Here is a 22950-nt window from a genome sequence, read left to right as displayed (position 1 = left end):
CTGCACGCGCGTGTACATATTTTCAGGTTTTAAAAACTATGTAACTTATTCATACGAACTTTGTTTTTGATGTTATTTATATCCTTGGAAAGCTTTCGACGAGATCTACAACTTTCATTTAGATTCCGTCAGCTAATCTTGACTTTATATTTTTTACACAGCCTTAGACTATTAAAGCATGTATAAAAAGCATAACTCTCTCATCCGGTGTCCGTTTTCGACAAACTTTATATCATTGGACTTCTATTAACAATATTCAATTCTCATTTAGATTATTTTGGCTAAAAATCGACCAGTCTAAAATTCGATTTTTGAGTTGAATACTACTATGTCGAATCTTAGAAAAAATCATAACTTCCTCTCATGAAGTCAGATTTGGACGCTCTCTATATCCATGCTATCAGTTTAACGATTACTATTAATTTCATTTAGATATCTTTAGCTAAAAAGTAATTTATCAAAAATTGACTTTTTACGATACACAGTGTACCGGTTTAATCGCAAAACTTCGAAGAAGCATAACTTCTTCATATGAAGTCAGATTTGAACGCTCCTTACATCTCTGGAATCATTGCAACATATACTACAACTAGGTTAAGATTACTTATCCTAAGTAATCTTTTATCTTCGACGTGTATTTTAATTTTATTTATTTTATTATTAAATACTTACATAATATCCTATAAAACACGTAAGCATACAAATATATGAATAATCCTTTCTTATTAATTCATATAAAGATTACAATAGTTTACCAAAATGATTATAGACTATGACTTAATCTAGTAGGAAATGCGGGCGGTACACCTCAAAATACAATCCACCATAATTAGGGTTCCAAAACTCAAGTTCATAATTGAAGTTGAAGTTGTAGAACAAACAAGGTGAATAGACAAGGTCACGACACTACAAATAACTACTAAATTTGATTGGGAAGATCCCCAAACCCTAACTCAAAAATGGAGGAGAAGAACACTAGTATGGTACCTTCCAATGCTTCATGGAGATGATTCGAGCCTTCTCTTCACAACACTTAAAATTACTTCATGGGAGAGGCGAAGAGCTTAAGTTTCTTCTTTTTCCCACCTCAAATTTGTCATCTCTCTTTTTCTCTTAACTCTCTTTCCCATTTTTGTTCAAATCCATGTTTTGAAAACCGGACCGGACCGGCCGGTTCGACCGGTTCAACCGGGAACCGGTCCCGAATCCGGTTCATATAGGTTAAAAAACCAGTATTTGTTTGAACCGGTAAAAACCGGTCGAACTGATAAAAACTGGTCCGGTTGAACCGGTAAAACCGGTCAAAACCGGAAATTTTAAAAAATATTTATTTTTTTCATTTTTTGTATTTTTTATATAATTAAATATAATTATAGCATCATCCGGTTTTTCCGGTTTTTGAGACCGGTCCGACCGGTTGGACCACTTGAACCATCGAACCAGTAAGACGACCGGTTCGATCTCCGGTCCGGTTTTCAAAACCTTGGTTCAAATGGGAGAGGCGAAGAGCTTAAGTTTCTTCTTTGCCATTTTACACAATTAATCCTATTCGTATGTGTTTTTCTAAATTGATCACAACTAACCAAGTCAACGATGTTTTGTGCTAAAATGAAATTTTTGTCCCTCATTCTAATTTTTTACTTTATAGTCGAGATTAATTCTACAATTAACTTATAAGTATGTATGTATTATTTTAACGAATTTATTTATTTATTTTTAATATTTTAATTATTTTAAATTATATAGTTAATAAAAAATTAATTTCTCTGAAAATTAGTATGTAACAGTCGACATATAAAAAAAAGAAAAGAAAAAGAGATGATTAGATTATGAGGGAAGATGAAAAATATATACAAAAGTAAGAATAAAGAGCGTATATCTTTCATAATTGGTTTATAGCCCATCTCACCAGATTAAAGTTATTTTTTTTCCTAAATTATTCTTAACTAGGTGAATCCCCGTGCCATTGCGTTGGAAAGAAATTATATGATTAAAATATGTTGAAATTTACATTTTATATATGTTTTTTTTGCCATTTTCCATATCATTATCAATAAATTTTATGAACACTTTTTATCAATAAAATGAGCAAACAAGAGTTATACGATATTTTGTGTAATTTATTCAATCATAAAAGACGATGAATATGTTATATTAATATTACGGTGAAGATTTGGTATATGTTATAGAGAATATGCACAAAAAATTTACTTTATAATGAAATAAAGAAAATAATATCTTAAAGCTCAAAATTATTGAATATGTTGTTTGTTTATGTCATGCTGCAATAAAGGTTGATAGTTGAAGGTTGATAAAAAATTAAAATTGAAATCGTCTCAACAATATTCGGATATATCAAACTTTGTATATTGAAAAATATGTATAAAAATGAATTAACTTCACTTATCTTTGCATATGTCATTTCAATTTTGAAAGCGAAAAGCTGATAATAAATTAAAGTGTTTTGATCTCTCTCTCGCGCACACATACATACACACTCACACACATATACTCTTTCTCTCTCTCTCTCTCTCTCTCTATATATATATATATATATATATATATATATATATATATATATATATATATATATATATATATATATATATATACACAAACACACATACACATACATGAATACACACATACATACATACACACACAAATATATATATATATATATATATATATATATATATATATATATATATATATATATATACATACATATTAATTAAATGGGATGTAAATATTTAAAATATGTTTATTCAATTAAACGAGTAATATGATAATCTAATGTGTAAACTGAATATTGTACCAAAATCTTCGAATCTACTATTAAAAAACTAATTATGTGTGTCCAATATTTTATGTGTTTTATTCATATAATATTAATTGTATAAGGCTCTAAGTTATTATATAAATTGTTATTATTTAACTTATTCTTGTTTAGAGTAATCAAAATATATATCTTCAGCCACATTAATATAATGAAAATTTGTTAATTACATTGAAGTTTTATTTTAATATTAGAACTCTCAAAATTCAAATTAAATATTATTTTGAACTAAATCAAAGTGGTTTTGCATTCATTGTACTTAATTGATACTTATGAAACTTAATTAAATGTGCTTAAAATATTTAAATTATGTTTATTCATTTAAATGAATATCATAATCAACTAATTTCTAGTCAAAATATATTACTAAAATCATGCAAACCAACTATTAAAAAAAATAGTTATGTGTCTATAATATTTTATGTGCATTTATTTATATAATAGTGTATATTATTTTTTCTCCATGAACATATTAATCAAATATATAATACAAAGTTATATATTTGAGACAACAATTCCATAACTACTTTACAAAATTAACATTGTAGAATTTTTGTTTGTAACAATTACATAAATACATAATTTGATTGCAACAAATTATTAAATTTAGTATATAATATTAATAATATAAAATTTTGACAATAAAATGATAATATTTTACATAAAAACATATATAAACTAATAAATTAAGTAAGTTGTCTTAAAATTAAATAGTTAGCTTTAAAATTAAAATAATAAAGAAGTTTAATATTTTAAAAACTCAAATTAATATAGTTGAAGACAAGTATATTATCTATGAAACAAATATATATATAGGGAAATGATCAAATGAAAACACCTAAAATGTTGAGAACGGGAGAACAGTTCTGAACCAATCAATATATAAGGGCGTATAAGTAATTGTATATTTTAATTAAATTAAAATAAAATCAAATTCAATTGAATTCCCTTAAATTTAGGATCAGTTTCCAAAAAGAAAGAAATATTTGATTTTTTATTTTTCTTATTAGTGGAATACAAAAAACATTTTACCAAAATTTAATTAAAATAATAAAAAAAAACAAAATTTTCTCCTATTTCATGTTTTTTTTTCTTAAAAAAACAGAATAGAAATCCAATCCCAAATCAATACATTTATATTCACAAATGATTTTTTTTTTTCAAAAAACCTGAAACTACTCCAATCACAAATGAATACATATCAATTTACAAGTAATCCAATTCCTTTTTTTAATTAACTTAAAATAAAAAGAATACCTCTAATCATAAATAAATACACTCATTAACACATGATTACATTAGTATTCACAAATGAGTACCCTGTTATTCACAAATGAATAAATGAATACCTCTAATCATAAATAAATACATTCGTTCACACATGAATGCACTGCTATTCATAGATGAATACAATGTTATTCATAAATAAATACACATTCTAAACGTATTCATAAAGAGAGATCAGGAGACTTAAAGATAAGAAAGATGTAATAGACTACAGAAGCTAGGGTTTGCACTTTTGCACCCATCATCTCTGTCCAAGAATCCACACCAGCTTCACCGATTGAATTCGATCCTCCAAAGCCCTAATCTAGGACTTGGGGAACGACTACAAGTGAGATAATGGACTTCGATGAGCATAAGTACTTAGAGAAGACAGTCGACGAATCCGACACCGAGAATGGTTCGTCTGCGAAGACCAAAGACGGTCTGTCTCTCTCGCCGTCTTTCTCTCTCCATCCCTACACTACTTCTGTGACATTCCGATCGGGAAGACCTTTCCACACGGCTACAGCTACAGCCATGGTCACGTTCTATGTGTAAGTCCCTCCTACTCCAGTCGTTCACTTCGTCCCCTTTGTATTTCTTGCTCCTTCTCTGTTCTTCTTCAATGCGGTCATCTTTAACATATTTGCCATCATCTTCTCTTCCCTTCCGCTTCCTTTCATCGGATTCAAGGATGCAGGTCTAGAATCTCCAATAAATACCAATGAAATAAAATCGAGTTGTAGGAGAACGATTGGAGATCGAGTTGAAGCCTTGGAGGGTTTTGGTGATGGTGAGGGCTGATGACGATCGAGTTGAAGGAGGCCGCTTCTGTTTCATCGATTTAATGCTCTATGAGATTAGGTCAAGAAATAAAGAGGCATAGAGTAATTATAGGAGTTTACAAAATTAGGGTAATGTTTATTTACCTTAATAGCCTTAATAATTTTCTTTAATTTAAAAATTAAAATTTAAATGTATTAATAATTAGAAAAATAACAATTAATTATAGTCACACATCTTAAAAATTAGATGGTCCAGATCTGTTCTCACGTTCTCAACCTTTTAGGTGTTCTCATTTGATCTTACTCCTATATATATATATATATATATATATATATATATATATATATATATATATATATATATATATATATATATATATATATATATATATATATATATATATATATATAACCTGTACATTTTTTTTCAAGAAAAAATACATATAAAAACTAAAAAATACATATACACAATAAAAGAAATGATCAAACTCCTATTTACTTACATTCAACATTTTCATCATATCATTTTCATATAACAAAAAAAATATAACATAGACTTTAAATATACCGATATACTTACATTAAATATGTTCATCATATCATTTTCATATCACGAAAATAACATACAATAAAAAAGTTTAATATATTAAAAACTCAAATTATTGTGGTTTAAAATAAATGGATTATCTATGAAACAAGAAAAAAACTATAACTTCTATATTTTTTTTCTCAAGAAACAATACATATAAAAACTAAAAAAATACATATACACAATAAAAGAAATAATCAAACTCCAATCTACTTACATTCAACATCTTCATCGTATCATTTTCATATAACAAAGAGAATATACAATAGCTTTTAAGAACACCGACATGAACATAATGAAAACTACTAACAAATGAGTTAGTTTATACAAATTGTCATCTTTATACCTCTTTCCCGTTTAATATAAATACATGTACCACAAATAGATTTTTTATGTGTTCTCAAATCATATTTGTTTTCATATCATTCTCTAAACCCTATCAATATGATCATGTACCAATTTGAACTATACATATAACAACCAATCATATGTCATAAGTATTAATTAACTATCGTAAATTAAAAACTTTTGATTTGTATTATCATTTAAGTAACTTTAAGTTGAAGAGTTTGGAAGTTTTAAATGAATATAGTTCAAAATAGATAACCTATCTTAGACGATATTCATTTGAATGACTTATTTTATGAAAGATAAATAGATCCTAAACGGTCAAGATGTTAAATCTTAATTAATTGAACCATGAACATGTTTATCAAACAACGATATTCATTTGAATGACTTATTTTATGAAAGATAAATAGATCCTAAACGGTGAAGATGTTAAATCTTAATTAATTGAACCATGAACATGTTTATCAAACAACCGCTAACTTATTAGTTCACGATCAATAATTTTTATCAAAAGAGACGGAGATCTTTACAGATACACCTTGCTTCTTAAATAAAAATATAATAATAAAATAATAAAATAAAAATTTGGTCCCTAAGCTTTACATAAAACTACAAGTTTTGTCCAAATTTGGAAATTGTCCCCATATCGTCCTTAACTTTATATTTTGTTGAGGATATGACCTTGTGTTTTGCTCAAATACAAATTTAGTCCAAACTTTGAAGTCATTTATTGGGTTCTAGTTTATAACCTATGGGAACCATGGTTATAAAATTAATTAAATTTTATTAAAAAATCAAGATTATTAATCAATTATTTTAAATAAATTATTACTTAAGAGATATTTTTTCAGTTATATAAAATTATAATCGTTGATTTAAATAAATACGTGAAGTTACATCACCTTATAATATGTATTAATTTTATTTTATTTTTCAATCTAATGTTATTAATTTAATACAAATAGAGTGAGAAAATTTGAAATTTAAAATCGATTATAAATTTAATTTAATTAGAATGAAAAATTTAAAATTTAAAATTTGAAATTAAAAATTGATAATCAATTATTAATTTAATGTAATTAAAGTGGAAATATAAAATTTGAAATTTAAAATGGATAATTAATATGTTGACAAGTGATATGATAAATAATATAATAAGGAGTTATAATTATATGATATTTGTCGATATAAGATTAAATCTATTTTTTTTATTAGAATAGGGATTTGGGTATAGACTTGCAACAAAATACAAATCTAAGACATCATCACGTTGGGATGATTTGAAATTTGAACATAACTTATGATTTTTGGTAAAATGTAAGGACCAAATTATAATTTACTTGAATTTAAATTATCTTACAAAAATACAAAAAACTTAATTATAACTCTTGAGTCTTGGTTACAAAAAGTTTCCATCTTTAAATTTAGATCTCACATCGAAAACTTAATTAAGTGTTTTTTTATTATCAACTTGTAACTCTTTTAATTTCTAAGGTTAAAGGATTAATAAATGAAGTTGTAAACTAATCTCCCACTCGCATAAACAAATAAACTAGTTTTTATCGCTCAAATCAGATCTAAAGGGGAGAATCATTCCAATTCCAAAACAGGTTTCTTCCATCAACACAAGAACTGAAGAACCCTTGAAGGAATCATCTTTAGATGAGTTCAGTTGTACCTCGGGGAACGTAGTTAGTTGTACTTTTAGGAGATAGTGAAACATGGGTGTCCAAGAAACTGGGGATGATGAAAATAAAGGAACAAAGAACAAGTACAGAAGAATGGATTCTGAGCTTACTGATTATGGTAATAAGGATCCGGAGGTTGTACAATACAATCAGACACAGCGACAAAGAAGCAAGAGAACCAGAAAGTACGTTTTTGCTTGTGCTGTTTTCGCATCTCTCAACAATGTCCTTCTTGGCTATGGTAAAAACCCAAAACGACTCTTTCTACTAATTTTAAAGCTTATGGTACAATGTCTATTTTCAACAAGCAACCATCTTTTATGTATTTGAATTTTGACCTAAAAATACATCGTCTAAGCATTGGTATTACTATTATTAAGATAAATATACAGATTTGGAATCTTGATTCAAAATGTTCTTGATATGCACAGATGTAGGTGTTATGAGTGGAGCAATCATATTCATCCAAGAGGACCTAAACATCACAGAGCTTCAGGAAGAGATTCTCATCGGTAGCCTAAGTGTCATCTCCATATTGGGTAGTTTGGCCGGAGGAAGAGTCTCCGACGCCGTTGGCCGGAAATGGAGTATGGGTCTTGCTGCAATCATCTTCCAGATTGGTGCAGCTGTAATGACCTTCGCTCCTACTTTCAAATTTCTAATGATAGGTCGACTCCTTGCCGGAGTCGGCATCGGTTTTGGTGTCATGATAGCTCCTGTCTACATCGCCGAAATTTCTCCGACTATCTCTCGAGGTTCATTCACCTCATTTCCCGAAATTTTCATAAACCTCGGGATTCTACTAGGCTATGTGTCTAACTATGCGTTTTCTGGATTTTCTTCCCACACAAATTGGCGAATCATGCTCGCAGTTGGAATCCTCCCGTCTATTTTCATAGCATTTGCAATATTCATAATCCCGGAATCACCAAGGTGGTTAGTGATGCAAAACCGAGTCGATGAAGCAAGATCGGTTTTGATGAAAACAAATGAGATGGACTCTGAGGCGGAGGAGCGGCTATCGGAGATACTAGCATCCGCCGGAGCAAAAACCGGAGACACCGCCGTCTGGCGGGAATTGCTAACTCCGACCCCATCCGTCCGGCGAATGCTGTTCACTGGAATCGGAATCCAATGTTTCCAACAGATCACCGGAATTGACGCGACGGTGTACTACAGCCCTGAGATCCTACAAACCGCCGGACTTCATGACAAGTCAAGGCTTTTAGCCGCAACCGTAGCCGTCGGAATCTCGAAAACCGCCTTTATCATGGTGGCGATTTTAGTAATAGATAAAGTAGGAAGAAAGCCGTTACTATACGTGAGCACCATTGGAATGACTTGTTGTTTGTGTGGTTTGGCAATCGCTCTCTCGTTATTTAATGGAACATCTATCGGAGTGGAATTGGTGATTCTATTGGTTTGTGGGAATGTGGCGTTCTTTTCGGTTGGAATCGGACCAATTTGCGGAGTTTTGACATCGGAGATATTTCCATTGCGGTTAAGGGCACAAGCATTCTCGTTAGGTGCGGTAGGGAATAGGGTTTGTAGTGGTATTGTTGCAATGTCGTTTTTATCTGTTTCTCATGCCATTTCGATGTCCGGGACATTTTTTATTTTTACCATGGTATCTGGTTTATCGGTTATTTTCGTTTACAAATTTGTTCCTGAGACGAAAGGAAAATCATTGGAACAAATTGAGTCGTTGTTCGGTAACGAACACGATTCACTAGAAAACGAAGTGGAGCTATCAGATACTCAACGGTTGGTGCCAAATCAAGAAAAATCGCCATTTATTATATGAAAGTTTGTAATATAATTTATCAAAATTTTGTTGTTATAGAATTTTAGAAAGTGCGTATGTGATTTAGCCGACTGGATTTTTTTTAGACCATTAAGTTTGCTTATACTAAGTTTATACTTATATTTATTTGTTGGTTTATGCTTATATTTATGTTTATTGGTAAATGGCACAAAAATCATTAACTTGTTTTTATTAATTGACACCATAGTTTTCTCTAAAAAGTTTTGAGATTGATAAAAGGTTTCTTGTTAATGAATTGAAAATCCGATTTAACAGGGGATGATGATTATATACTAGGAAAAAACAAAATCCTAGATAAGGTCTTCAACTCAGATAAATACCATGTTATTTGAAACAAGATGAATATGGAGATAATTATAATCTCAATACTTCCTCTCAAATTGGAGTGTGTAGATCTCGAACACCCAGCTTGCCACAGAGAAACTTGAAACGATCCGCTCCAAATGCTTTAGTAAAAATGTCGGCTGTTTGAAGTTGAGACCTGATAGCAAGCGTTTTGATCTCCCCACTATTGACCCTTTCACGAACAAAATAACAGTCCATCGAAATGTGTTTTGTCCGTTCATGATAGACCGGATTTGCTACAATGTGTCTAGCAGCTTCAATGTCACACATTAAAGGTGTAGGACCCACTTGAGGAACTTCCAAGTCTTGAAGGAGCCACCTTAGCCATAAACTCCGCATATAATGCTAGCCATGGATCTATATTCTACTTCTATCGAGGACCTAGAAGCCACTATTTGTTTCTTCGTTCTCCATGGAATTGGAGAACCTCCAAGTTTAATACAGTACCATGTGCATGACCTTCTAGTAGTAGGGTAACTTAACCAACTGGCATCACAATAAGCAGTGAGATCTAAAGTTCTAGTTAAGGAAAGAATAAACCTTGACCAAGAATGGTTTTTTTGGATCTATATGCTCAATAATCATTATTGAATGATATTGCTAATGACATATAATCATATAGGTCACACCTTAATCAATTTGGTACTTATAAAATATTTATTAAGTAATTGGTTATTAATAAATAAATTCAACTCTTGTATTTAATTAGAGAAAAGTTATTGTTTTATGAAAACAATATTATAAGAAGTAGAAAACCAGTCATTATATGATATGGTATCATATAATAAGTTGTGTACAAAATTTATGACACTTTGATTAACCATGATTAAATCAAATTACTTACTCTATCATAGTTAAAAGACTACTAACATTTTTTTTTGTCCTCTTTAGGGCCTTATGGCCAAAAGTATGATGAAGAGCGGTGGTTGCTTGTCAACCTTCACTCTCTTGTTTCCCATGATCCTATTAGTAGCCAATACTTTAGAGTAGTATATTTAAAAGATTTTACTTTGCATGGGATATAAAAATAGCTCTTATGCATCAAAAAGTTGCTAGTTTTTTGTTTTTTGTTTTTTTTTGTTTTTTTTTTTGTTTTTTTTTTGTCTCTAACATCTTCCCATTCTCTCACAAAACCATGAGCATCTAAGAGCTTGGAGTTCTCTCTCTTTTGAAGTTGGTGCTTTGCTTTTGGTGCTTTTATGTCTTCTTTTTTAGTGCTTATTTGTTAAGAATTTAAAGGCTTAAAGAAAAAGGCAATACAAGAAGAAAACTAGCATTTTTGGTACCTTATTATTCTTATTGGTGGATTTCTTGTAGAGATGATCAAGCTTCTTGTTCTTTCCATCTACTTCAACAACCCAAATCCAAAATGGTCCAAAGGCTTCAAAGTTTGTCTTTGTAAAACACCCTATGGTTGTTTTAGATCATTCTAACATCTTGAAAAGGATCATTGATGCTTTTGATTTTGTTATATACTTGAAATTTACTAGAAATTTTTAAAGCTTCTGTTGTCGGCTTTTGTGCAAAACTCTTTATTTTATGTATCAAAACCCATCAGTGGTATCAGAGCCATCTTTTAAATGTTAGAATGATTTTTCATGTTATGATAATCTTTGATTTTTGGAAAACAAACATGGATTTCCTTTTGGCTAAAGAAATGTTCATATTTGTTTTCTTTGGCAGCTTGTTGTTAAAAGTGTTTAGTTTTTTATATAACCATTTTTCTATGTATTTTGGTTATATAAAGTTGCCTTAGAAAAAACAAAGAGTTGTTTTTTGATATGTTTGTTGTGATGGCATTAGGACATTTATGGTTGTTACTTATTTATTTATACATGTGATGATGTAATAGCTAAATATGTATTATTTAATTTGTTTATTTTTGTATGTAATAAGTTAGCTTTTAGATTAGTTGTATTTTATTTTATAAAAATGTAACAAGATGGAGCATGAAGATCTTATGAAGATATGAAGACATGGAGCCTTTTGAAGACTTTGAAATGTCCTATTAAGTCCTTTAGGAAATGACTTAATATTTGTTGTGATGGCTCACAATAAATATTGCTAGAGAAATGGCTTTGTATATATACTTTAAAATGCATGGTTGTGATGTTTATTTTTGGTTTCTTTATAATGTTGTATGTATGTAAATGTGTTTGCCATGCTAAAAACATTTTCACAAACAAATAACATTAAACTTGGAGTTTAGAATTTTATATAAAAGTTTCCAACATAAGATGTCAAAAAATGAGTTTTTGTTAAAAAGAGTTTTATTTTTAAAAATCTTAGATAGCCAAACTTTTAAAGATATAGAAAGGTTTAAAATTATTTTTAAACTTAATCTAAACTACATAAATCAATAATAAAATGTTGTTTTATTAAAAAGTTAAAAATCAGTTCCAATCGTTATAACGTTGAATAAAAATTTAATATAAAATTTAACCCGTAAAATTGTATATAAAATAAATTCAACTTTATAAATTTTGGAACACTTCAAACATACGATGGTATATTTTATGCATGAAATATTCATGATACAAAATGTTTTAAAATTCTAGAATAATAAAACATTGATAAAAACCCTTACTTTCAAAACTTCAAATCTATGCAATCCACTTAAAAATCATTTAGCATTTTTGTGCAATTCTTGTGGATTTTAGGGTCACCTTATTCATTTAGGTTGTCAAAAATGGCCAAGGTGTTTTGTATTTACTTATGGGATAAATGTCACCTAACCATTTGTGACATATAATTTACAAGTTTTTTAAATGAATGATTTGATCAATTTCTTATGTTATAAAGGTCACCAAAGCATAAGAGTTTTGAGGCATAGATGGGATCAACATGCCATTAAAACAAAGTAATGTTTTTTGGATCCCATTAATCTATGAATTACATAAGAGTTGTAGTTGATTATCGCAACCTATAAATCAACAAAATCACTTGTGTTTTGGGTCACCGCCTCAAGTTATTTTAGGTGATATGGATCTTAGCTTTTCAAATTTAATTCAAAGTGTAATTAATTTTAAAAGAAATTATATCAAAGATACTAAAATGAATCTAATTTTGTAGATGACTACCCCAATTGTAAATACCGCATCACTCACCCTTTGATCCATTCTTGAAAAAGAAAAACTGAGCGGACCCAAATTTCTTGATTGGTTCAGACAACTAAAAATTGTCCTCAAGATTGAGAAAAAAGACTATATCCTTGACGAACCTATCCCAGAAGAGCTCCCGAACACCTACTAAGTTTTTAGACCTCAAGTGTTCACCAAGCACACCAAGAACACCTACTAAGTTTTTAGACCTCAAACACCCCTAAAGGCTTCTATATCGTAAGTAACACTCCTTGTGCTTGTTATTTACTAGTTATACTCATTAGAAACCATCCAAAACACGATCATCAAGGAGTGTGCGGCCGTACACACCCCATGTCGCTGTACACCCCTTTGTTTAGTGCTCAATGGCCTCAAAACTCATGTTTTATGCTAGCACATGATCAAGAACACTTATGGGATGCAAGATAGAGACTTGGAATTCACTTTTGACCACTTTTGCATCATCATAAAGGGTGTACGGCCGTACACTCCTTGTGTTGTCGTACAAACCTTTTTTAAGTCCCAAACTGGCAACCAACTCTCAATTAAGCTAAGCATGGGTCAAAACACCCTTCCTAGATGCTTAATAAGACTTTAAATCACTCATGGGTATGTTTCACCATGAGTGTGCGGCCGCACACCAACTTGGGCCGTACACTCTGACCGCACACACACATGAAACACCCTATTCTAGCGGTACACACCAAGGTTTGGCCATACACCCATTATATACAACCCTTGGTACTTCTAGCACTTGAATCTAAGTGTTTTCTACGTCCTAGGGTGTCTTTCCTTGCATAATTAGTTGTTTAAACACTAATTATATACATATATGTGTCATTATATGCTTATTAGGATCCGTTGTGCTCAAGTCTACACTTGACACTTAGCATCTTACAAACCGATCCTTCATTCGTATCACTCACAGTAGGTGAGTTCATACCTCTTAACTTATCTTTTAAATGATCTTAAATGCTTTTATGGGGGGGGGGGGGGGAGGGGGGAATACAAGTAGAAATATTATAGTTATTATATCAATCACATGTAATTATTAACTATCAAACAAACAGATTTGCTATACTTCAAACTGTGTTATCAAACAAACTGTTTCAAATCGTTTTACAAACTCTTTTATATGCGAAACTACTTATTAAACTCTTTCAAACTTATATATTGTCAAAATCATATATATATATATATATATATATATATATATATATATATATATATAGTTATATAAGTAGGATTGAAAGGACTTAGGACTGATAACTCGCCTTACTTCCTGTTCCTTGTTTGGTTGTGGACTTAGGGTATTTGGTTGTTTGTCCGACGGTCGTTTGAATCTTAGTTATATATTATGTGTATGTATATGGATATTAAAGTTCAAACATTCGGTTCAATACCTTTGGGTAGCAAAGGTGTACAAACATGTTCATTTATACTAACAACTTTACTAGTAAACTATAATTGGTATAGTTTAGGAAGTCACTACTCACTATTTCTAGTACAATGAAACATACAAGAGTCAGTTCATTCATGAGTCAATACAAACTTACTATTATGAGAAACAGAACGAACATACTATGATGAGAAACTAAGAGAACATACAATACACTACACTAGTACAGAGAGAACATACAAACAATAGAACACTATAACATTAATGTGTGCCACTACTTCATGACATGGAAAGCAATTTCCGTGTTGTGTTTTGCAACCAAAGTCTCTTGGAGGGAGAGCATGAATTGGTGTATTTATCTATACGTGACTGACTATCTTACACCTTGCTACTAGCTACAGTGGGACCAGTAGGTCTACGGGTGACTAATGTCATACCATTTCGATGCCTTAGAGCGTCGTGTTTCAACTAGTCGATCGAGCATGGTTATAACTATATCGCATTTTGCCTTAATTAAAAACAATGGTTTTAAGGTAGTTAGTACAATGGTAGTAGTTATATACTAATAGTACAAGCACATCAATATTATTTTCCCATTACATTCATATAGTAAGCTACTCACATAAACGCTAATGTAATCTACATTTCTGGTAAATGATAGTCTATACTTGGGGAAAATTACACACTTTTACAAACAAATAACATACAGAACATTTGGGTCTTGGTAGAAGGCTACTTTTAGTAGGAAATATAGGATTTTCTAGGAGATACAAACATTTAAAATACAATTACAAACATATACAAACATTTACTACAAATACATTCATACAAGCAATGACACTAAAATACTTATGAACTCACTAGCTTAAATGCTGATCTACGCTTTCAAAATAACTTGTATTCTCAGGTCATCAGTAGACAGGTACCGATGCCAAGTTTTGAGAAGATGGAGCACATTCAAGACTCATCTTCTATTTTGAATTCATATTTTTGGTGTCTTATAAACTATACAAAACACACTTGTATTAAATATTACTATTAATGCAATGGATGATGTTGTTGCTCGTTTACTATTATGCATTGTTGTGATACTGTACATGACGTCCTCCTCCCCCAAACTTTTCCGCCGTTCAGGTTTTGTGGTGTCATGGATTGGTATCAGAGAATTGTTTATAGTGAATTGAGTATATCAACCCATAAAAGATATACAACTATAAACACAAACGGGATTAATACTCTGACCAAGAGTTTATACTTTGAAATAATAAAATATTTAACCGAAGTATACGTACCTGCATTCATAAAAGTATTACGATTGTTGAACAACAAAATCAGGCTTGGGAACATATAATCAGATCTGGAAGTGGTATAGCCTGATCAACTATATCTTTCCGAGGAGTGATTATCATGTCCCTGGGAATGGTTGTGGTGTTACAACAAGTGTAAAAACTTACCAATACTACTACAATGAAAACATTAGTACAAAACATAAACTTAAAATACTATAGGAGTATTTTGTGTTACTATAACTACTTATTAGCAAACTAAACAGGTCTTTATTAGTATGTCAATAGTTGCCGAGTGGATACGCCACGGTTATATGTGACTAGGGTGTCATAGACGTAGAATCTGTGATCTTTGCTTTACTTCCTGTTCCTTTTTTGGTTGTGGACTTAGAGTTAGGATCACTTATTCGAAGGTCTATCCTGTTTTGGTTACATATGACTGGTATGCACTACGCAAATGTTGGAGTAACTGATAAGCATCATCTTATAATTATCTTATTAAGTGCGTATATTAACTATTTCTTTTACCCCTATTCTCGCGTAGATATCATGGCTAGATTCCATATCCCCGGAGACCCATACTTTCCCAACCAAGGTAACGGAGGATGGCTCGATGCAGAGCCAGAAGAGAGTCATCCAATCCCTTTGGATGACGACTTCGCAGAGAACTTCTCGGAGGATTCTGACTCCGAACCTGAAGTCAATAACCTACCCCCAGTGGCTCAAATCCCAAACCCTAACCCTCGTCCAACATTTCAAGGTCCCACTCCTCTGTGAGCAACTAACTTGAACCGATGGAGTCACGAACAGGGTCAACCCTTACCTTACAACGGAGACTAAAGCTTCTATAACTTGAGCGATGGAGGCTCAATGGACAGAATCTTGCCTATTCTAGTCCGCAGGGTTGCTCGTATTGAGGAGCAGGGTAGAGCGACTATCAACCAAATCATGGAGGTCAATGCCAATGCGGGAGTCAATACCGTACGCATTCGTCATTTGGAGTCTGCACAAGCAAGGACTCAGAACCAGAATGCGACTCTATAGAGAGAACTTTCTGAGAACCAAACCGAAGTCAGGGAACTTCGAGTTAGACAGGCAACATATGAAAGGCGCATGAGGGACATGGAACGTTGTCTTTTAGAGTCAAGGGGTCACTCTAGTGGTTCTCGTCGCAGACAGAGCCTACTCAACTTTCTCTTTTGGATATATCTTAGATCTATGTAAAAACTCTAGTTTTAGTTTTTCCTGTCTATGATAAGACTTTGAACTTGTTAAGTTTTGTTAGGTCTTAGTTCTATCAAAAATTTTCCTATCTTGGTTTGATGTAAGACCTACTTCTAGGTCATTTTTCCCAAACTTGTTACATCTGTAATACTAGTACTATTGGCAGATATCTAATCTCATGAATATTATTATCCAAATGCTTTCATCTTTCTAGTACTAGATCTACAATCAATCATACTTCCATTTGTGTTGTTGGGCTATGAAGAATTAGTCCATGTGTCACTCTTATCAATCTCAATATTAAATTCTTACCAATGTCTTCATCTTTGTGTTCACATAGCTACAAGATGCCTCCGCGTCGATCAACGAGGCGTACTACTCCAATAACTCTGAATCAAACTCCTCCTCCTCCTCAATACAACCTAGTAACTATCCAAGTGGCTGTGAATGCGGCTGTTACGAAAGCTCTACCATAATTCACCAACTCCGGTACTAGTGAGAGTGGAATTAATGTGCCTCCCACTATTGTTGAAACTCCAGTGCGCTTTAGAGAGTGCTCATACAAGGACTTCACCAGTTGCAAACCTAGGGCCTTCAATGGAACTGGCGGAATCATTACCCTCTCGCAATGGTTCGAAAAGACGGAGTCGATCTTAGAGATCTGCTCCTGTCCGGAAGAGAGCAAGGTAAAATTTTCCGCCTGCACCTTCGCGGACCGAGCACTGACATGGTGGAATGGCCATGTGAAGTCACTATCTCTTATAGCGGCGAATGCTATTGGCTGGGAAGCTCTGAAGGAGCTCATGATAGAGGAATACTGCCCAAGGGGCGAACTTCAGAAGTTGGAGCAAGAGCTCTGGAACCTAACCATGAAGGGCTCCGACATAGTCTCCTACACTGCCAGATTCATCGATCTGGTAGAACTGTGTCCGCGAATGGTCCCTTCTGAGGCAAAGAAGGTTGAAAGGTTTATGTAAAGCCCCGTTTATTTATTAAGTGAATAAATAAAATAATGAGCGAATAGTAGCCCTAAAATAAATAATTATATATCAATGGATGGTCTCGAGGGGCTAATTGTCATAAATTTAGAAGTGGAGGGCTGAAGGGTAAATTATGGACCTTAATTGGAGAGAATTTGTCAAGCAAGGGGAGATTTTGTAAATTCTGGATTAGCTTTGTAAAGATTTTAGAAGATAGGGGCTGTATTGTAAATCTCGGATCTGGTTTGTAAAGTATATAGTTGGCAGGGGTTGAAAGGGAAAATATGGGATTTAATTTAAAGAGAATTTATGGGGAGGGACCAAGTTTGCCATTATGGCAATATGTTATGGTGTCGGGTATATAACCCATAAGAGAACCCTAAACCTAGAAGAAAATGCGGCCGCTACCATCCCTTTTCACTTCTCGTTTTCCCGATCAGCAAGGCTGCTACCCTCCTCCTTCACTTTCGATCGCCGCCATCACCATAGAAGCCCCTCAACCGCTGATAGCATCACTAAGTTCGATAGCTCTCGTGTCCGCCTACTGCTTCGTCGATGAAGGCCGCCATTCCACCACCTGTTGCCGTCGGTTAGGTCGTGTATGGTCGGAGATGGCCTGTGACCGCTGCCCGTTTCGAACTCGTCACGACGCCGCCGTTCTCTTCTTTTTCTTTTGCTCCATCTGCCGCCAAGGGCTCACTTCTGTTGCTCCGGTCATGGTCACAACCCCAAAGGGCTGTCGAGTTCGTGTGGTTCATCACCTGTCGAGTTGGGTCATGGAGAACCACCATGGCAGCCGGCCATGGTGGCTGTCATCGCAATACGCCGCCGTACGCCGCTAGATCGATGGAAGGATCAGTTTTCAAGAAATTGTAGGTGTTTGGTTTTGTTGTGGTGTGTTGTGTGTGTAGTTACTTGGCTGGAAAATCTAAGAACCGCCACCACCACCACGGTGAGGTGGTGGCTGCCACCATACACCGCCATGTATGTGTGTTTACATTAGTTAGGGTGTGTGTGTGAGCTTTGGTATTTCATTGTAAATTGTAAAAAGGAAATGGAATAATGAGAAAGAAACCATAACCACCACCGTGAGGTGGTGGCTGCCACCTCCCACCGCCACCGGCCGCCTTGTTGGGTGGTGGTGCCTTGTCTCGATTGTGTTGATTCGTTTGGAGGGTTTGAAACCCTAATGGGCCCAAGGAAGCCCTAGTGGGCCTAATAAGACTTAATGGGTTTAATAAAACCTTAATGGACCCTAATAAAACCCCAAGGGGCTTAATAACATTCTAGTGGGCCTAGTAGGCCCAATAAAGCCCTAATTGATCTAGAAGCCCAACAAGTTAATAAATGGGTTAGTCTTTGGGTTGGAAAACACTAATGCCAATTAAACTCTAATTTTTGAGAATTAATCGGGAAGCACACGAGAATTATTTAATAACTTGAGATATTAAATGATAAACTTTGGCAAAGATTAATCTAAGTGATAATGGACTTAATGGATTAAGTCCTTAATGGATTAAGTCCTTAATGGGTTAAGTAGGAAACTTAACCCTAATCATCATTTTATGGGAAACCCTAATTTCACTTGGGTTTATTGTTGGGCCTTCCTTTTGGGCCTTGATGATCGGGTTATTAATGGGCCATCCAAAGTCAAGCAATTAGACTAGAATAATTTAATGGGCCTAGGGTAAGGCCCATGTAAGGGGCTTGGGCCCAATTTGGAAAATTGGGCCATAGATGGGCCATAGTTTGGGCCTTAATGATTATATGATGTTGGGCCTCAGAATGAGACCATGTATAGGCCTAGGCCCAATTTGGAAAATTGGGCCATGTGTTGGGCTTTGATTCCTAGTTGACTTTGGGCCTACGGATTGGGCCTTGGGCTTAAATAAGCCAAGCTAGGGGTAATGTAGTAATTACCCAAAGAATGTACGTATGGTTATGTATTGGGACCCAATTATTGATTGGGTGTTATTTTGGTGTTGACAGTTCGGGAATCTGTCAGCCAGCAGCTGGGGTCGAGTCTGCGGGATTTCAGCAAGTGGAGGATTGTGTCTTCGGGACTTCAGCAATGTGAGGTGAGTTACCTTCCAGTAGCGGTGGGTCTAAGGCCATAATGCCGACCCACCAGTAGGAGACATATGATAGATGATTGTCTTTGTGATATCATCTAGGTTTGCTACACCTGATATGTTATATGCTAGCATGATATGTTGTATGTGATAGTAGTTGATTTCGGTTGTTAGGACCGAAGGGTAGTCAAACACCCCAGATACGTCTGACAGTATGTGATGATATGTTTGCATGCTGGCTTGTTATGTTATATGCGATAGAGGTAGTATGAGGGGACCAGTCCCCGTGTTCGGTTGTTAGGACCGAAGGGTAGTTCAGGCACCCCAAATATGTCTGATAGTATGTTTATGTTATGATATATGTGATAGTAGCAGTAGGGGGTGGAATAGTCCCCGAGGGTCGGTTGTTAGGACCGACGGGTAGGTCAGCACCCCAGAATGGCTTGACATGGGTAGGTCAGCACCCCAAAATAGCTTGACACGGGTAGGTCAGCACCCCAGAATGGCTTGACACGGGTAGGTCGGGCACCCCAGAATTGCCCGGCAGTATGTATGCTATGTGATTTTATGGTATGTGGTATGATGGGGGAAATCACTAAGCTTTGTGCTTATGGTTTTCAGTTTTGGTTTCAGGTACTTCGTGTTTAAAGGAAAGGAGTCGGCTCGATCGCAGCGCATCACACTATGGTTTTCTGCATATGAGATCTTTGGGATTACACTCTGATATTATTTTATGATAACACATTTGATAATCATGCATATACACATAGATCTACACAAATCAACTTGTATTCTCCCCCAAAAACGAGTAAAAACCAAAAACAAGGGGGTATGAACTCACCTTGGGGTTTGGTTCGATTTTGATGAAGAGATATGAGAAAATGATGTTGTTTTCGGCCTAGCTTACTTCCTTGAAAAGATATCGAAGATGTGGATGGTTCTAGGAGTGTAACACAAGATTTGTGATGTTTTGAAGAAGATCTAACATAAGATGGATTTATCCAAATTAAAAGTGAAGTATCTTACCTAGTATGTGAGTTGGAGGGACCTTCTTGAGCACACACACACCCACTTACGGGTTTATGGAAGAAAATGGAAGAGTTCTTGAGGTTTTTCGGAGTGAAAGGAAAATTGAATGATTTTTTGTGAGGGAGAATGGCCTTAGGCTGAGATTAAGAAGAGAGAGGGAGGGGAGAGAGTGTAGTGTGATGGAATGGTTATATGGATGTTTGTGATGGCATGGTTATTTGTGGGATAATTTGCATTGATATCCCTCATGCAAAGATGAGTTGTCATGCTTAGAATATTCAACATTTCCCCCTTTTTTTTCAAATTTATGGGCCAAACATGTGGGCTTAAGAAAATGAAGATGGAGGGATGTTTGGGCCTATCCTTGGCCTTGTTCGAATTCATGAAGCTCCAAGCATTTTTCGGCCTATTGGGCCCTTAAGAAGGTTCACGGCCCACTAGGGCAAATGGAACCATTTATGACCCAACAAGACCTTTTAGAGTTGAAAATGGATTATTTTAGGCCTACATGGCCCAAAATACTAAAGTATTATGAATGTGGTCCATTTAGAGCCCAAATAGTCGATTTGAAAGTTTATTGGTCCATTAGGCCCAATAAGAGAATCCTTGTCCATAAAGGACTTGAGTCCGAATTTCTAGGGTTTCCAACCCTTTATTTGAACATATGAGATATATTTGGATGAGAATGAAGTATAGTATTCACTTAGAGTACAAGTTATTACACTAGGTTAATGATTGCATGAGAGTAGAATTTCCTAGCAAAAATGCTAGTTGTGACATGCCACTGCTGCACCGATAAGGCAGTACGCTGGAACCTTGCCGAAGTGCAACAAATGCAACTTCCACCGCATCGGACCCTACCGGGAAATGCAGTGCTCTAACTGCAAAAGCAAGGGGCACACTGCCTGTTTCTGCAAATCTCCGGCAAGGACAATCAACCAAGTCCCCGACGTTGGTGTGGGCCAGACTTGCTACAGATGTGGCGAGGTGGGCCACTACAAAAGGAACTACCCAAAGGCAGGGAATGTCGGTGGAGTGGAAAGAGTTTTGGCTATAGGCCACGAGGAAGCTGTTGTCGACCCCACAGTGGTCACTGGTCCGTTTCTCCTCGTTAACTCTTATGCATGCATACTGTTTGATAGTGGAGCTGAGAGGAGCTTCGTAAATTAGAAATCTGCTCACTTACTTAAACAACAATCATGTTTACTTAAAGAACCATTCACTGTAGAAATGGCTAACGGGAAGACAGAGAGCACTAGCTGCATATACATAGGTTGTACACTAATACTCAATATCCATTCATTTCCAATCAACCTCATGTCGGTCTCAATTAGAAGCTTCGACGTCATAATCGGCATGGATTGGTTGAGTCTACATCGTGCCGACATCATGTGATACGAAAAGGCTGTTCGCCTTAATCTGTCGTCTAGTGAAACTCTAGTTATCTACGACGACAAACTCGACACGAACCTTCGTATCATCTCGAGCATTCAAGCTCAGAAATACCTACAAAAGGAATGTCACGCATTCCTTGCTCATGTTGTCGATGTGATCCATGAGATGAAAGACATAAAGAACATTCCAATAGTACGTGAATTTCCCGAAATCTTTCCAGAAGAACTACCAGGATTACCTCCGCAACGTCAAGTCGAGTTCAAAATCTGCTTAGTTCCAGGGGCTACCCCAGTAGCCAAATCGCCGTATCTTCTAGCTCCAGCTGAGATGTAGGAGCTATCCAGTCAACTTAACGAATTACTCAGCAAGGGCTTTATTAGACCAAGCTTCTCACCATAAGGAGCACCGGTCTTGTTCATCAAGAAGAAAGATGGATCGTTCCGTATGTGCATCGACTATAGAGAACTTAACAAGCTAACCGTCAAAAATTGTTACCCTCTGCCTCACATTGACGATTAGTTTGATAAACTACAAGGGGATAACTTCTTTTCAAAGATAGATCTGAGATCTAGGTATAACCAATTACGAGTGCTTGGGGAGGATGTTCCCAAGCCAGCCTTTCGAACTCGTTATGGACACTACGAGTTTGTAGTGATGCCGTTCGGATTGACCAATGAACCCGCAGTATTCATGGATTTATTGAATCGAGTTTGCCGTCCTTACTTGGATCAGTTTGTCATCATCTTCATCGATGACATACTTATCTACTCTCGTAG

General features: G+C 34.5%; 1 protein-coding gene across 1 annotated transcript; it reads left to right on the top strand.

Moving 5' to 3' along the window:
* Positions 1 to 7366: 7366 nt before the first annotated feature.
* Positions 7367 to 9448, top strand: LOC111882379 (probable polyol transporter 4). The gene is made up of 2 exons (XM_023878739.3): positions 7367 to 7759; positions 7950 to 9448. Exons 1-2 carry the CDS (start codon positions 7552 to 7554, stop codon positions 9320 to 9322), a joined length of 1581 nt encoding a protein of 526 aa, XP_023734507.1. The 5' UTR covers positions 7367 to 7551; the 3' UTR covers positions 9323 to 9448.
* The last annotated feature ends 13502 nt before the right edge of the window (positions 9449 to 22950 follow it).

The sequence above is a fragment of the Lactuca sativa genome, chromosome 8 (assembly GCF_002870075.4).
Source record: "Lactuca sativa cultivar Salinas chromosome 8, Lsat_Salinas_v11, whole genome shotgun sequence".
Lineage (NCBI taxonomy): Eukaryota > Viridiplantae > Streptophyta > Magnoliopsida > Asterales > Asteraceae > Lactuca > Lactuca sativa.
The sequence above is the reverse complement of the archived record's forward strand: the minus strand, read 5'-3'. Positions and strand labels throughout refer to the sequence as shown.